The sequence below is a fragment of the Cotesia typhae genome, unplaced genomic scaffold, assembly GCF_013202065.1.
Source record: "Cotesia typhae breed Kobodo isofemale line unplaced genomic scaffold, CoteBio_Ctyphae contig_48, whole genome shotgun sequence".
In the NCBI taxonomy this organism is placed as follows: domain Eukaryota; kingdom Metazoa; phylum Arthropoda; class Insecta; order Hymenoptera; family Braconidae; genus Cotesia; species Cotesia typhae.
This window is the reverse complement of record NW_027423756.1, coordinates 6,827,699-6,844,464: the sequence shown is the minus strand read 5'-3', so window position 1 is coordinate 6,844,464 and position 16,766 is coordinate 6,827,699. Positions and strand designations below refer to the sequence as shown.

Genomic DNA, 16,766 nt, shown 5'->3' with positions numbered 1-16,766 from the left:
AATTGAATCAATCATTAATTTTTTTTTAATTATTTTATTTAAAATCAAAATAAAAAATGTCTCCACTAAAAAAAAAAAAAAAAAAAAGTTAAAAAAATTCTTGAATCAAGTAAAATTTAATTAGACCAAGAAAAATTTCTTAATTTAAGAATTTTTCAACTCAAATCAAGATAATTAAGTTTTTCAAAATTATTTACTTGATTTAAGAAATTTTTTTTTATAAGCTACTCTACAAACGTAAGTTGACTTACAAAATCGAAGACATCTGAAATTTTTTAATTTTCAATTTACATAACACTAATAAGTAAATATTCATCATTAACATTGAAAGATAAAATACATTTCTCACATCAGCATGATTCGTAATCATTCGACTAAAACTGCCACGATGTAAATTTGGTCAAATATAATACTGATATAAAGTTTGGTAAGTTGAATATGTAGCTTAATTCTAAATTTATCTTTTAAAAAATTTCTGGTAGGTTTGACACATATTTTTATTTAAATTAAATACTAAAAACATCAAATATATTTGATAGTGCACTAAAAAAGTAACAATACAGTCGATATATAATTATTTCATAGTAGACCTGCATACTATCAGAATATACAAACCGTTATCAGTAAACTGTTCCTGTATATCGCTGGCATCCAAACCAATAGTTAAATAGTACAGAAGCGAGTGAAGATATAAAATGCAGACTGGTAATTTTTAAATTCTATTAATTTTAATATTTATTTATTCAATAAATGTCGTTATTTTATTTGGCAGTGCTTTCATTGTTATTTTTGATGAGTTGGGCGAGTCTTAGCAGCTGTTCCACATGGTAGCTGTGGCTGGACAAATCCAGTAAGTTATTAAAGTCATGTACACTGAAAAAAAAAACTAACTTGAATCAAGAGAAAAATTCTTGAATTAAGTGAAATTTACTTAAACCAAGAAAAACTTCTTAGTTTAAGAATTTTTCTACTCAAATCAAGAAGATGAAATTCTTCAAAATTATTTACTTGATTCAAGTAAATTTTTTTTTCTGTGTAGAGTTATTCAGCTGCCCAATTTCAAAACACAGTCATTGACAATTTTGAGATTTTTAAAAATTTTTCTTATTAAAAAAATTTTTGCGCGCCAAATTGATAGAAAATTTGAATTATGAGTAGAATAAACTTAAATATAAATATTTTTAAGAAAAAATACTTGAAATTAAGGCCTAAAAGTTATAAGAAATGCAGCAGTACTAAAAAAAATCAGGTATAAAAATTTTGCAGTTACTGTGTTTTAAAATTGGGCATCCGTATTATCTATGTTCATTAATTTATAATTTTTTTAATATATTCACGGAAGACGAGAATCGTTGGTGGAAGAGAAACTAAAGTTAACGAATACCCGATGATGGCTGGAATTATCGATATCAACGGCCAATATCTGATTTGCGGTGCAACTATAATTAATCAGAAACAAGTTATAACTGCAGCAAGTTGTGTTTATAACAAAGATCTCAGTAACACAGCAGTCATAGTCGATGACCACGATGTAACGACCGATAAATTTGGTTTAATCTTTTTTCTGTAAACTAAAGATAGTTACCGTCAAATTTAAACTCTCATTTATGTTACAAAGGAAAAGAAACAGATGCTTTGAAGTCATTCAGGCCGATGAGGATCAACGTGCATCCAGGTTTTTCTCCAAAAACTATAGATAATGATATTGCCGTGGTTATCATCGATGCGACTTTTAAATTTTATCAATTAGTCGGTCCTGCTTGTCTTCCTTTTCTACATTCGACGGATTCATTTGAAAAAAGACATGTTTATTTGTTGAGCTGAGGTCTTTTGAGTTTCGGTGGTGATCAAGCGACCATTTTACAGAAAATTAAAGCCAGAGTTGTGGCAAAAGAGAAGTGTGAAGAACTCAATCAATATGTTAGTGATTGGTCGCAACAGTTATGTATGCTGGGAAACAATAAAACTACTTGTCTGGTAATTAATTACTTGGTCAAAAACTTGATCATATTCTTAATTTAATTTTAGGATACAAAGTAAAAAATTTTGCGTCAATGCGTCAAAAATTTTTATGTTAAATATTTAACATTTTTTTGTGTTAATTTAATATAATCAATATTAAATTTACACATAAAAGTGTTAAATATTTAACACAAAATTTTTTTATGCAATCACGCAAATAATTTTACTGTGTATTTTGATTTTCGAATTTGGAGCTTGATAAAATTTAGTTTAAAAATTCAAATGTTAATTTATGTTGAAAAATTCATAATTTTCCTGAAATCAATTTTTCAAACACTCAATATTTGATTTGTTAATAAAAAAAATTTGTATTTACTTAATCACGGAATTAATAACATTTATAAAAATAATAATTTCAGGCCGATAATGGTGGTCCAATATTGTGGCGCGATCCTGAAACAAGAAGAATGATTCTAGCTGGAATAATTGGTACCAATCCTTCATGTGATCCTGAAGCACCATCTATTAATTTTAAAGTTGGAGCTTATGTTGATTGGATAGAACGTCAAGCTCCTGAAGGTAAAAATAATCAATAAAAAAAAATGTTCATGAATTCTAATTTTTTTTTTTTTTTCATTTTTAGATTATTCATTCTGTAGATTAGAATAAGAAAATTCAATCAAGTGACTTCTCTTTTCAAATATGGAAGAAGATAACGTAAATCGATGTATTTTTGAGCCACAAAAAAAATATCACAATTATAAAAAAAAAATTAGTCTTGACTGTAAAAACAAATTCTCTATCTTGATAAAATAAAAAACAATTAGTTCAAAAGTAAGAATTCATTATTTTGATTTATAACCACGGAAAAAATTAAACATTAATCATAATCTTAAAGAACACGTTCTTATAAAATAAAATAATAGGCTCGATCGCACGATATTTATTAACGACCGCCCTATGTAAATACGCTTTCATTTTTTATTAATTATTTAATACATACCGAACGTTATAAATACTTAAAAATACACGTGTAAAATGTACACACAAGTGTATTATTACAGTGTGATCTTAATAGGCCCCTATATATACACATTATTATTAAAATAACTAAATCATTCGGTCTCCAATTGAAGAAGAAAGATATCCGGCCTGGTGATTACCATGAATAGTCTAGTGTGCTCAGTGATATCACTTTCTTCGCTGTGGTTTCTGCATAGTGTCAGAGGAATTGTTGACAATGAATCGGAGCTTGCGATTTTATATAATTTATATATTTTATATTATAATTTGATAAATTTTTAACTTTTAGAATGATAGTGGCGGCCCCGTGCTATGGCGCAACCCTGAAACAAAAAGAATGATTCTAGTGGTTCTTATTGACTATGGCATGACTTGTTCTACTGGAAGTCCATCCGTGAATACAGATATCAGTTACTACGTTGATTGGATTGTATCAAAAAAACCACCAGGTACGCACTTTGTATTTTTTGATAATAAAAATCTTACTATTTTGATTTATTATTGTTTTTTTTTTTACAGAATGGCAATATTGTACATCGGAATAGTAAAAATGATTGAGTAATCACAATCTATGCATGTAAACGTCTAGCGTTTCAACAACAAGAGAAATAGTTGTGATAATTCATTTTTTTTTTTTTTTTTTTTTTTTTAATTTCATTGGATAATTTACTCAGAAATTTATCTTTGTCCTATTAAATAATATAAATTTAAAAAATAATCCATACACAGTAAAAAACTTTGTTAGATATTGGTTATTAAGTTATTATTTATACCACTAAGATTTTTGCTTACTTCCGCATTTGTTCCTCACTTACCATCACATCGGTTATCTGTAATTATTATTAAAAATGAATAGGTAAGTCGTTTTTAAAAAATTTACAGAAAAATTGCAAAGTAAGAAAAATGAAAAGCCAATTAGCAGATGAAATTAATTTTAATTTCGAAGTAAGGGACTAAAAGTAATTATTTATAAAAATTTTAATTATCTGTCGGAAATTTTATGAAATTTCATTGAAACAAATGTAAGAAGCTACCTTGAGAAAAATATTGAATTTACACGGTAGTCTGTCGCTTTGGGCGTAAAGTGCGCATTGCATCTTCAATAGTATTTTTCTTGACCTTAGTTCCATTCAGTGACGTTAAAAAACACATGCTTTAATTAAGAATATATTGAGTTTGTAACAGATGAGATGAGTAATGATAATTAGTTCCTATTTCATAAGCAGTAACTCAATTGTCTGGCTTCCTCGGTTTTAGAGTTGCTAATGCTCAAGTTGGATTAAATTGAATAGTTTAATTAAATATTCTAATGTTTAAGCTGAAAAATCTTTTCTGATAGAGCCGCCTTACATTTAATACCCGCTATTACTGTTAACAATAATATAATAGGTAACAAGGGAACGTTTCTGTAAGCCAAATTAATAATTGCTTCAAATACTTATGTCTTAAGTAGCCTGTTCTTTCAATTCAGGAGGTAACATGCGCATGCCTGTATCTCAATTATCAGGATTCGCGAATTCGCTTCAGCATCTCAGTTGATGGTTGTAACTCGCAGCTAGAGTCTCTTAATCAATATAAACATTAATGAGTCCTAAAGCTATAAAGCCTGTGTTTTTAAAAACTGAGCTCGACATTGATTTGCGTTATCTCAGTAACATTTAATTTAAAAAGTAGAAACATTTTTTTTTTAATACTCTGATAATAAATGACAGAAGCGTATTTTTTACGAGCAAAAATAAAACATAAATTACAAATTATTTCTTTAAATTAACTATCCAATTAACATAAAAAAATTTAATTTATTTATTACGTCAGCATTGAAAAGGATTTAAATATTTCTAGCAACTTATTATTTTAGTCATTTTTACAACTTGTGATATAACACGCTTGTAATTTTTAGTTTGAGTTTTTTCTCAAAATTTTTATAATTTAGTAGAAATAAAAAATTTTTAAAAAATGAGTGAAACAACAAGAAATAGTTTTGAAGCGCCTTCGATAACAAAAACAACTGCCATGGAATTAAATAATCATGATTCAAATGAAAATTTAGAAAATAAACGCACAGCATGGTCAGGAAAATTGCAATTTTTTATGAGTATAATCAGCTACAGCGTTGGACTTGGAAATATTTGGAGGTTTCCGTATCTTTGTCATCAAAATGGTGGTGGTATGTTTATTTACTCTCTATTCTTGTAAGTGCGATTTAATTTTTTATTTTTTAAATAAATTTCTTAACGTTTAGTATAAAATATTTCTCTGAAAAAAATATAAACTGTTTATTTTTCATATGAAAATTATTAGAGAAAGACAAATTAGAGGAGAGACAGAAACACCATAAAGAAGAATAGGGTGGTGCTTCCACGATCAATACAAGAATTCTCAAATAAACTTAAAATAAACAAGATTAAAATTTTTTTTAATATTCCTAACACAATATCATTTAAAAACGATAAAATAATATTTATTCTTTAACATATTTAATTAATTAAACCTGTCGATATCTTGTTGAGTAGAAATGATATATTACCTTGTTGTGTATCTAATATAATTTTTTTTTGGTTTTATTACTTTGAAATCTAAAGATAACTTACACCTTTGTATTTTTAGGAGCCTTTTTGGTCTCATATTTCATAATGTTGATTCTCGAGGGCATTCCCATATTTTTAATTGAGCTGGGAATTGGACAGCGCTTGCGACAAGGAGCGTTTGGCGTGTGGAATACAATTCACCCCTGTCTTGGCGGGATCGGCATATCTTCTTGCATCGTTACATTTTTCGTTGCACTGTACTATAATATAATCATAGCCTGGTGTTTTTTTTATTTCTTCAGTTCGTTACGCGTAAGTAACTCTTATTTTACACGCCACTACTTTATCGCTTGATATTAAAATAAATAATAATAATTAATTACACCTAAAATATTTATTGATTTAAAATGCATTCAAAAAGGCTGTAGGAAGAATTTTCACTTTAAATTTTAATAAAAGTATGGAAGTAAGTGTTAACTTTGAAATAAAATTTTAATTTAAAATTTGAAATTTAATCTTTAAATTTAAGCAACAGCATGACGGCTGATCGGCGAACAGATTGCGCACTGTTTACTTAAATACCGTATGTCTACTCTATACATACTTTTGGTATCAGAATGATTTACTGTGTGTCTGATTAATAGATAATTAATTAATATAAAAAAAAATGTTTTATTAACTTGAAGATTAATTTAAAGATTATCTTATGCAGAGCACTCTCGCGTGGACGGATTGTCCAAAAAATACGACCACCGATGATTATGTTGAAGAATGCTCGAAAAGTTCGTCGACTGCTTACTACTGGTACAGAGTAACTTTAGACGCTTCGCCTTCTATTGAACAAGGTATGGAACTTAAATGGTGGATAGTTCTTTGCTTATTAATAAGTTGGATCATTGTTTTCTTCATTGTTATGAAGGGAATTCAATCTTCTGGCAAGGTATGAATATTTATCAATAATTAATTACGATACTGAAATTAAGAGACATTTGATAATTTTTTTAACGAATCATTTAAATTAAGAAAAATTTATTTTAAAAATTATGATACTAATGATGATTCTGAATTTGAGAGTGTTTTTTATTTTTCGACAAATAAATTGTAAAAATAATTAAATTAAAAAAAAAAAAAAATTACACATGTACAAATTGTAAAAAAAGATAAGTGTAATTTTTTTAGGATTAATTTATTTTTTAAATAAAATCCAAATAAAGCGAAATGTCTGCTAATGTCAGTGTCATTACCAAAGTTAGCTGACGACTATAAATTTTTTTTTATTTTCTTAACAAATCAATTGTGATACAAAAATGCTTTAATAATTTCCACTAGTAATATTTTTTTTTAAATTTTTTATAATAATTTGACTTTTGGAAATTCCAAAAAAATTTCGAAAGTCAGTTAAATTCTGTGTCTTAAAAAATTTCATTTTTAGAAGCTCTAAAAAATTATAATGAAATTAAAAAAAATTATTTTCTAGACCTAATCTTTATTTTTGACTTGAATTTTTGCCTTTTCAAGGTTTCATATCATTCTCACTGATAATTAATTTATTATGATAAGTATTTAGGCTGCATTCGAAAATACTCTATCTCTAGATAGATAATTAAGAAATGACCTTGTATCTTGTGAAATATTGACATTTTTAAAGATTTAAGCTCATCCCGATGTTACACTCATCGAAACCTTTCATTTGAGTACCCACATCAATTTTTCATATATTTATATATATCACATATATGTATATATGAAAAATATATCAAAAATGCATGTGGGTACTCAAATGAAAGCTCTTGATGAGTATAACATCGGGATGAGCTTATATCTTTAAAAACATCAATAGTTAAGAAAGTACAGTGCAATTTAACAAAAGTCATTATTTAATAAAGCCAAATTAAAAAAAATTTTCAAGTGTCTGCTCATTACAGTGTCATCAATTAACGTAACATATATATTTTCATTCAATAATTTTCCAGGTTATATACTTCATATCAACTTTTCCGTACATAGTTCTCACAGTTTTCTTCATTCGAGGAATCACATTAAAAGGAGCTATAATCGGTTTGCAACATATGTTCACACCACAGGTTGAGCAATGTATATTTTTGTTTTTGTACAAATTATGATTATCAATTTCTCTAAAATGAATTTTTTTAACAGATTGGAAAATTATTAGACCCGCGAATGTGGTTGGATGCGGCAGTCCAAGTTTTCTTCAGTTTCGGTTCTGCTTTTGGTTCACTGATTGCATTCGGAAGTTACAACCCTACGGATAACAATTGCGTACGAGATGTAATCTTAGTCAGTATCTGCAATGGGTTTACTGCTATTTATGCAAGTCTTGTAGTATTTACAATTTTGGGATTCAAAGCAGTGTCAAACGTGGAAAAATGTCTTCAAAGGTAAGCTTCTTAGAATGAAAAAAAAAAAAAAAAAAAAACTTTAAATTTATTTAATAATATCTTCAGCAATCGGATTCTTCTCCAACTACATGGGCTACTAAATGATGTCAATGATCCCGAAGAAAAATATCAAAATGCAGTTGATTTCTACAGCCATTCTCTTGTTCCAATGAATTTCACTCTAGATAAATGTAGTGTCTCTGAACAATTGAATCAAGTAAGTAAATTATAATTAAATGTTCATCACAAAAGTCTAAATAAATAAAATTAATTTATTAGGCAGCCGAAGGAACAGGATTGGCTTTCATAGTCTTTACTCAAGCGATTGTAGAATTGCCAAGTGCACCATTTTGGTCTTGTATATTCTTCCTTATGCTTCTGACTCTGGGGCTAGGAACGCAGATCGGTTTATTAGAAGGAATGCTCTGCGTAGTTTTTGAAATAAACTTTTTTAAAAAAATTAAAAAGCCATATCTAACCGGAGTTATTTGTACAGTTTGTTTTTTTATTGGCCTGATATTTTGCACTGGAGCTGGAGAGTATTGGTTGGAGTTTTTCGACAATTTCGCTAGCACAATTGGCTTGGTACTTATTGCCTTGATGGAAGTAATAGCCGTTGCCTATGTATATGGCTATGAAAAGTATATTTATTTTTTAAATACTAAAGAATATTTGTAGCATACTAAATTTTTGTTTTATTCAGATTTTCGAAGGATATTGAATTCATGACCGGATATAAGCCAGGATTTTATTGGAAAATTACATGGAGATTTCTTGCACCGATATTTATAACTGTCGTTTTAATTTCTAGTATTGTTTCAATGTTAATTATAAAACCGAAATATTCAACTTGGGATCCTTCTTTAGTAAGTATTAATGCATTTTTTAAGTTTTATAATAATAAGTTTTCAAGTAATTGAAAACTTCTTTTTTGAATTTTGAAATTTACAAAAATTTACTTAAATTTTGAAATTTACAATTTCGCGAGGGAGTTGTTCCCAAAGCCTTATAATTTAATGATTATTTTCAAATTAATTGTTTGTAAAAGAATAACTTTTTTAATTATCTTATTGCAGGGCAGAAAAATAACAACAGAGTACCCAAACTGGGTACTAATAATCGGTATCTGTATGATATTTGTTGGAATCGCTCCAATCCCAATTGTTTTTCTACTGAAGAAATATAAGTGTTTTGGGGTTAACGTGAATGCACATCAGAAAAATATTTACTGGGTCAATACAACTGAATCAACGAAAGAACCAGTGGTAAGTGTTGTGAATTGATTGCACCATTTTTATTAATGTAATTTACTTAATCGATCTGATAAATTTAAATAACAATGAATCAGCATTATTTCCAAAATTCATATTATCATTGCTTATACATCATTAAATAACCACTAACCATGTGTTTACTGTTATTTTTAGCCCGATGGAAATCGTGAGTCGTTGGAAAACTTTCCTGAAGATAATAAAGATAACGATAACCAAGATATAAACCACATATGTAATAATTTACATAAAAATATCTCGCCGAAAGAAATTCACGGCAAATCGTTCAAGATAGAAGTACTTGACTATTGAAAGAATTTCTACTAACTTTTTCCAACCTTTGAAAAGTTGTTAATTGTAAAATAGAATGAATGTTTTTTTGAAGAAAAGTGACATATTTACCATTAGATAGCATCTGGTAATTCTGCTAATGTTTGTCAGCAAGTCGTAGAACAGAATAACTTTTTTATCTGATTACACATGAGAACGAATGCATAAAATAGATTAAAATGTGGTATTATAAAAATATGTATTGTAAATTATTCTGTATATAATTTCATAAGATAATTTATAAATCGCTTACTAAATAATTACTAATTATATAGCTGGACTATTATTCAAAACTAAAGTCAATATTTAATATAATTTAATTGAAAATTTTTCAACTGGTCCAAACTTGTCCGATCAGTTTCTAATCGATGACCGTTATTTTTTTTACAAATAGAAATTGAATATATTTGATTGTCCGACTAATCTTAATTTATGATCTGATAATCTGGACTCCAGTACACGTGACATTTGAATTGTTGAATTATAAATACCTAGATATAAAATATGAATATTGAATTTCTGTTTGTGTCAATCAAAAGGGCAACATTAATAATCATCAATAAGGTGATGATCAATTAGTACTTAAAAAAATAAAAAAAAAAAACAAAAAAAAAACATCAACGTGTCATTAAAATCGAACAGGTCTATAAATATAAGGCTCACATTGAACTCTGGGTTGTCATCATACACGACACAAGGTTGATAATTTGTTTTTGCACTTAGATGTAATGTGTATTGAATGATAACACATTAAATTTTAAACTAGTTTATGATTCACATGATAAATGTTATTTAAAAAACTATTGGATCTTCGATCTAGGATATCATTTCTAGATATGATATCATTCGTAGTGCTATCAATCGTAAAAGGGATTATCATAGGCAAATATATGTTCGCTAATGCACAAAACAGATATATACTCGATCTATGTCTGAAAAAGGTGAGATAAAAATGATTAATTTCCATGATGAGGCGGGAATATTGAAAATAGAGAAAAGTGATGAGTACCAGTAAACCCCAAGGATAATTTTAGGTAATAAAAAAATAAACGATGAATATTATTTATAAGTGTCAACGATAACAAACGTTAGTCAGCTTTACTAGTCAGTTGAATCTAGATCTCCGGCCAGGATAGTTCGTAAAATAGTCCCACAGTCAATTCGATTTTTTATTTCATTAATATACTTTATTTAATTTTTTTTCTTTTTCAAAAAAGGATTTATTTTTTTTATCGAGTTATTGATTTTAGTGACATTGATTTAGAAGAATAGAAAAAATGATAATTCAAATTGACCGGACATCACGCAACGCATTGTTTGTGTTTGAAAAATAAGTTACAGTGTTTTAAGTGTATCTTTCAATTTATACTTAGTACATTTTAATGATACTCAAATTGAAAGACATTTTATCATTTTTAGAATTTTTTTAACAAACAAATTATAGCAAGAAAATTTTATTGAAAAATTTCACGTTTAGAAGCTTTGAAAATTTTATAAATAATTTTATATGCCTAGTTTATTTTTCAAACAAAATTAAAAGATTGTAAAGTGTCTACTAATTTGAGCCTCATACATTTTAATACATTTTGTCGATTACCTTAGACATAATAAGTATGTTCAAGGTATTTATAATTACCGAATATATATAAATTCCGAAATTACCAATGATGCTTTGATTTAGATGGTAACACGGCTATTCTTAAAATATTTACGCGCGGAAAACTCACCTCGGCCTTGATTGCACACGTCAGTAGAAGGTTCGCACGGAAGAGATAAAAGATATGTGCAGATATTTTCATCTACTAGAAAAATATTATTTTTTAGTTATTTTTACAAGCGCTTGGATTATTGTCAGTGTGGAATGTTAAAAAGTGTCAATTTATAATTTATATTGCAAGTAAATAATAAAAAAAATAATTTTATAAAGAAGAAATAAAACGGACGTCTATAAAATTTACTCATTTAATTTTTAATGTCAAGAGTAGTGAATTAAAAATAATGATGCTTCAAAAAATGACCCAAGAAAATTTTTCAACCAAATTGTAATTTAAATTAATTAAACAAATAGGATTTAAATAAAATTTACACCAGTTTTCACTTATGCTACCTAATATGCTACCTACGTCTCAGTTAAAGTAATTTTTTTTTTTAATTCGTTTTCGATTACACGAAAGTAAAAAATTTTTTTTTAAAATATTTTTAAGAATGCGGTGTCTTACTATTTGAAGGCCGCTGTTACAAAAGGAAAGAATTAGCTTAAAATTTTGTCTTCTATTGTTTGAATTTTAATCACTTAAAACGTGATCATTAAATAGAAGCAATTGGAAAATGATTACAAGAAGATAATGTCGAAACATTTGTATAATTTCAGTGAAAAGTGCGTTTAATAGTAATGTTTCAAAAACTGATTCAAACGAATGAATTAATCGATCGGAAAATGATGAAACCGGTAGAAAGTAACTCGAAATATAGTTTATTAATCAAAAATAGTAATGAAGTAAATAAAATAAATAGTACAAGTAAAGATGACAGTGAGTTTATCGTTAAATATCAAGGAAAAACTTATGAGATAAGTAATTTTTTGAAACATCATCCGGGAGGCCGTCAAACACTGAAAGCGTATAAAGGATTGGCGCTGGATAATGTTTTTAATTATGTTAAACATTCCGAGGCAGCATTTCATTTGTTTAATGAATTCCAAGTCGATAATGAAAGAGCTTACGAAGATATAGAGGTTCTTTTAATTAATTATTCTTCATTCATTCTAACGAATCATTTTTTTTAATTTTAATTTAAATTGTCATTTTGTTTCAATTCTAAATGTAGAATTTAGTTGACTGGAATGCTCCACTGTTAAGACAAGTTGGGTTGTTGTCAAATAAATATTGGGAATGGGTTAATTTACCCGTGAACCGTCCAATACGACTTTTTGAATCAGATTGTTTGGAAATGCTGACAATCACACCCTGGTACGTGGTACCACTTGTTTGGATACCGATTTCAATTTATTTTCTGTATCTCGGATTGCTGAAAAACATTTCAGGGCCACTTCGTAAGTTATTAAAATTTTTTTTGCCTACACTGAAGACAAAATTAACTTGAATTAACAGCAAATCCCGTCTTTTTCTCGCTTCGCACTCACCGCAAGAAACGGTACTATCCTTTTTGCACTCATGATTATAAAGCTATCGCAGTTTTGTATTTTTTTTTTTAAACAAATGAGAATTTAAAAAAAAAAATCGAGAAAATAATTTTGAAGAAGTTCATTGTCTTAAATCAAGACGAAAAATTCTCGACTTAAATAAAATTTATTTAAACGAAGAAAAATTTCTTAATTCAAGAATTTTGTAACTCAAACCAAAAGATGAAATGCTTTAAAATGTTAAAAAAAAAAACATATTTATTAATTCCTAATTTTTTTCTTTCAGATTATTCAATATTCTTCAAGATACTTGCATTCTTTTTGGGCATATTACTGTGGACATTAATTGAATACACGCTTCACAGAAGGATTTTTCATTTAAAACCACCAGCGAATTCAAAACTTCTCATTTCATTACATTTTATTCTTCATGGAATTCACCATAAAGTAATTAATTTTTTTATTACCTAAAAAAACAAAAAATCAGAATAATAATTAAGTTTAATGATTTTTATTTTTAGGCTCCATTCGACGGTCGACGGCTAGTATTTCCACCAGTAGCCGGTATTTTAGTTGCATGTGCCTTCTACCGAATATACAAAATTATTATTCCTTCAACGTTAATCGATCTCGTCACTGCCGGAACTATGATAGGTATTTAAATTTAATGACCATTAATATTCACTAAATAATTAATAACAAATCGATAAATTTATTTAGGGTATTTGTGTTATGATCTAATACACTATTATTTACACTATGGAACACCAAGTTCGCAAAGTTATTTATACGAAATGAAGCGATACCACAACCATCATCATTTCTCACACCACGAATCAGGTAAATAATGTAAAAAATTTATTTTTATAATTAAACTTACATATTTTATTGCATCAATTTATTATGTTTTTTACAAACAGGTTTTGGTATAAGCAGCAAATTATGGGATTATTTTTTCAAAACGCTGATAATTTTAAGGCAATTGAAAAAGGCCATTATTTGGTAATTTATTTTAGAATTAAATTGACTAATTTTTTGACGGGTTCATTTACTTTAGAGATATTTAGATGTTACGATAAATAAATAATACGTATTTTTTTAAACAAGTGTCTTCAATGCATGTCATGAGCTATTTAATTGTTTCTGGAATTAATACATAGTAGGGTGTATAAAAAAAACATTTTTCTTTTTCAAACCACTTCAAAATTTCATCAGATTAAAAAATAAAGACTGTGTCAAAATTTGAACTCTTAATATTGATATTTAGAGATAGTAAACTGAAATTTTCTGTTTTTTATTAAAATAATATGAGAAAAATATATTTTAAAAATTTTATATTGAGTCATAAAAAATATTTACCGGCTAGGATAATTTTTGTTTTTGTAGGAAATTATACTTTTTCAAAAATTATTAGAGATTAAGATTAAACATAGCATAATTTGTGATTTCTTCTTTTGTCTTCAACAAAATTGTTATTGTTTAGATAAAAATTTTTCATCTATTTAGATGAATATTCAATTTTGACTATAATAAAAAAAAATTGATAATAAACTTTAATGAATAAAAAATAATATAATTAAGTGTTAATTAATATGAAGTTTTTAACTTTGTAAATTATTAATTTCACAATTTATCACTGTTTACATTAACATGTAAGTGTATGATTTTATAATTTTTTCTCTCACTTAGAATTAGATTTTGTTTTTAATTTTTTGTTATATATAACAAAACTAATAACATTTTTTGTAATAAATTTTAACATTAAAAGCTCAAATTTTTACAGGGTCCTTATTATGGCTTCCTCTGACAAAATTTCATAATAATTAAAAAAATAAATTTTTTGTTTATTTTTATACACCCTAATATGTATTTATTAATTGATAGTGATAATGATAAGTTTAACAATTAAGTACAATATACATAACAAGTAAAATTAAAAATACTATTCTACTTAATTTTTTATAAATACAACAGAAAGATCAAAAAATTGAAATTAACAATAAGGAGCAAGTTTTATAATTTTTGTACTGATTGTATTCGTTGTGAAAACTCACTTATGTTTATTACTTATGTAAGTACTTTGCCATTATTATAACTTTAAATATAAACGTACCAGTAATAAAAGCTTAATCTACAATAAATGACTTGATAATATTTAAAACGATAATTTCATTACTCATTTAGTTTTTTTGCACCAATTTGTCAACCAGAGTTTTCGATGCCAAAAGATCATATTTGCTATTAAGGCAGTAATAAATAAAATGCTATAAATAATCTTCATTACAAAGTATCAAAAAATAAAACAAACCAACCTTGAAACAAAGTTTTTTCTAATCAACTACTCCATTAAATTTTAATAGATATTGTGCATGACTATAAACTTTATGACTCTATAACTAATGTAGGTAAGTAATATGTATTCATTCAATTAAATTACTTATACTGGTACATTTTATTTTTGTCATTAAATGCTTTTATAAAATCAGATCTCATTGCGTTAATTGTCAGTTCTATTAAAATAAAATATTTATAATGTGATAAATAATATATATAATACAAATTTTTAAAATATATCTCAGTAATGTCTTTTAAAAATTATCAACAAATAAATTCAATAAATAATCATGTCGTTTCAGCTTTGACAGTTTTTCTGCCCATACTCAATTGCGGAAATGAACTTTTGTTTTGTACAGGATTCAATTTTGAAGACAAGTAAACAAATGCCTCGTATAAACTATTTCGGTCCAAGACATTTACCTCAAAGTGTTTTATCTTTTCACGTGTACACCAATTAACAGCTTTGCTGGCGGTGTTTTCTAAGCTGTCATGACTGGTGTCAGTGCGAGATTTATTTCCTACCACGATTATAATTATCTCCTTCTTGTCTTTATTCTTGTCAATGTCTTTTTTAAGGGGAATAAGAATGTCAAGCGACTCCGGTTTGGCAGTGTCATAAACTAGAACATACCCATCTGCGAAACCGAGGTAGTGACGTGCTAATTGCTGCTGCTGGTTACTCGCGCTACTCTGCAGCCCTTCTAATCCAGCTGTGTCGTAGAATTGGACCTTTTCTTTAGTTCCCCGGTCAGTTTCAATGTTTGCTGAATAAATATCTTCTATTGTCGGGTGAATTTCCTGAAAAAAAAATTTTTAAAGAATTTTTTTTTATATAACTGTTAAAGAAACATAAATTGTTTATAAAATTTAGTGTAAAATACAAAAATAATATGAAAATTAATTTAGAAATTAAAAAAAATTTTTTTTTTATTGAAAAATTATTTTTAAAAAAATTTTTAAAAAAATTTCACATGTAGAAAATTTAAAAAGTATACATACAATTTTTTTTAAATATTTTTTTGTTCTAATTTATAATACTGAAGTTAGCGGTCAACTGTCACTTAAAATTTTTTTTTTTTAATAAATTAATTACAATAAAAAAATGATTACAAAAAAATGTTCACTTGTAATTTTTATTAATTTTCACATGTGAAACTTTTTTTTTAATAATTTAATTGCTATAAAATTCCAAAGAAATTTTTAATATCTGTCAACTTCAATGTTATTCTAATTTAACTATTATAAAAAAATCAAAAAATTAAAAAACGTCAGCTAGCTTTATTATTATAAAAATAATTGCCTTATTTTTGTATCATTAATACTTACTGTCTTAGAAGTTACATTTCCATAAATTAATTGTTCTAACATAGCTGTTTTTCCAACACCTTTCATTCCACAAACAACCACTTTTGTTGGTTTGCCCATTTTTAAAAACTATTTTTTATTAATTTAATTAACTTTATCAATTAGCACATTTATTTTTATAAAAAATTCTATTTTGAACATTACAATTTTAACTTTTAACATACAGGTGAGGTTAATGAAAGTAAATGCATGACAGATTGAGCACTTGACTAGTTATCATTGCTACAGGTATAAATACAACATAAATAAACATCACACTCTCTTATTAACTTTCAAATGAATAAATTCTTTATAAATAAAATAACCTAGAAATACTTGGGCCGAAAATAATTTTTTTGACACGTAAAATACATACTTTTTAACTTCCGTTTATTTTTATCACAAAACCATATAATCTTGAATATGTAAT

The 16,766-nt window shown here is 26.7% G+C and overlaps 5 protein-coding genes across 10 annotated transcripts; 4 read left to right on the top strand and 1 right to left on the bottom strand.

Annotated features, from left to right (window-relative positions):
* The first annotated feature begins 695 nt into the window (after nucleotides 1-695).
* LOC141529829 (venom serine protease 34-like) lies at nucleotides 696-3,634 on the top strand. Its single transcript, XM_074246545.1, has 6 exons — nucleotides 696-705; nucleotides 798-850; nucleotides 1,343-1,550; nucleotides 1,610-1,814; nucleotides 3,283-3,434; nucleotides 3,505-3,634. Exons 1-6 carry the CDS (start codon nucleotides 696-698, stop codon nucleotides 3,528-3,530), a joined length of 654 nt encoding a protein of 217 aa, XP_074102646.1. The 3' UTR covers nucleotides 3,531-3,634.
* Nucleotides 1,824-3,340, top strand: LOC141529936 (venom serine protease 34-like). Of its 2 annotated transcripts, none has more exons than XM_074246719.1 (3): nucleotides 1,824-1,977; nucleotides 2,382-2,541; nucleotides 3,275-3,340. In XM_074246719.1, exons 1-3 carry the CDS (start codon nucleotides 1,948-1,950, stop codon nucleotides 3,277-3,279), a joined length of 195 nt encoding a protein of 64 aa, XP_074102820.1. In that variant the 5' UTR covers nucleotides 1,824-1,947; the 3' UTR covers nucleotides 3,280-3,340. The 2 variants fall into 2 exon arrangements, with proteins under 2 accessions (XP_074102820.1, XP_074102818.1); XM_074246717.1 differs by lacking the exon at nucleotides 3,275-3,340 and adding an exon at nucleotides 2,606-2,770.
* Nucleotides 3,635-4,541: 907 nt separating the features above from the next.
* Nucleotides 4,542-11,451, top strand: LOC141529929 (sodium- and chloride-dependent transporter XTRP3). 5 transcript variants are annotated; one of them, XR_012479684.1, is made up of 12 exons: nucleotides 4,542-5,152; nucleotides 5,593-5,825; nucleotides 5,935-5,979; nucleotides 6,226-6,453; nucleotides 7,487-7,597; nucleotides 7,671-7,912; nucleotides 7,979-8,129; nucleotides 8,192-8,553; nucleotides 8,616-8,778; nucleotides 8,989-9,177; nucleotides 9,340-10,828; nucleotides 11,195-11,451. XR_012479684.1 is itself a non-coding variant. In XM_074246704.1 (11 exons), exons 1-11 carry the CDS (start codon nucleotides 4,942-4,944, stop codon nucleotides 9,493-9,495), a joined length of 2,091 nt encoding a protein of 696 aa, XP_074102805.1. In that variant the 5' UTR covers nucleotides 4,542-4,941; the 3' UTR covers nucleotides 9,496-11,451. The 5 variants fall into 5 exon arrangements, 3 of the variants coding, with proteins under 3 accessions (XP_074102805.1, XP_074102807.1, XP_074102808.1); XR_012479683.1 differs by having other exon boundaries at nucleotides 9,340-10,864; XM_074246704.1 differs by having other exon boundaries at nucleotides 9,340-11,451.
* Fa2h (Fatty acid 2-hydroxylase) lies at nucleotides 10,223-14,478 on the top strand. The gene is made up of 6 exons (XM_074246711.1): nucleotides 10,223-12,247; nucleotides 12,340-12,565; nucleotides 12,942-13,102; nucleotides 13,177-13,309; nucleotides 13,376-13,495; nucleotides 13,576-14,478. The coding sequence occupies exons 1-6, from the start codon at nucleotides 11,906-11,908 to the stop codon at nucleotides 13,659-13,661; spliced, it is 1,068 nt and encodes a 355-aa protein (XP_074102812.1). The 5' UTR covers nucleotides 10,223-11,905; the 3' UTR covers nucleotides 13,662-14,478.
* On the bottom strand, nucleotides 13,513-16,753 carry Kappab-ras (NFKB inhibitor interacting Ras like 1). The gene is made up of 2 exons (XM_074246713.1): nucleotides 16,319-16,753; nucleotides 13,513-15,790 (listed from the first exon to the last, which is right to left on the bottom strand). The coding sequence occupies exons 1-2, from the start codon at nucleotides 16,415-16,417 to the stop codon at nucleotides 15,278-15,280; spliced, it is 612 nt and encodes a 203-aa protein (XP_074102814.1). The 5' UTR covers nucleotides 16,418-16,753; the 3' UTR covers nucleotides 13,513-15,277.
* Nucleotides 16,754-16,766: the final 13 nt, after the last annotated feature.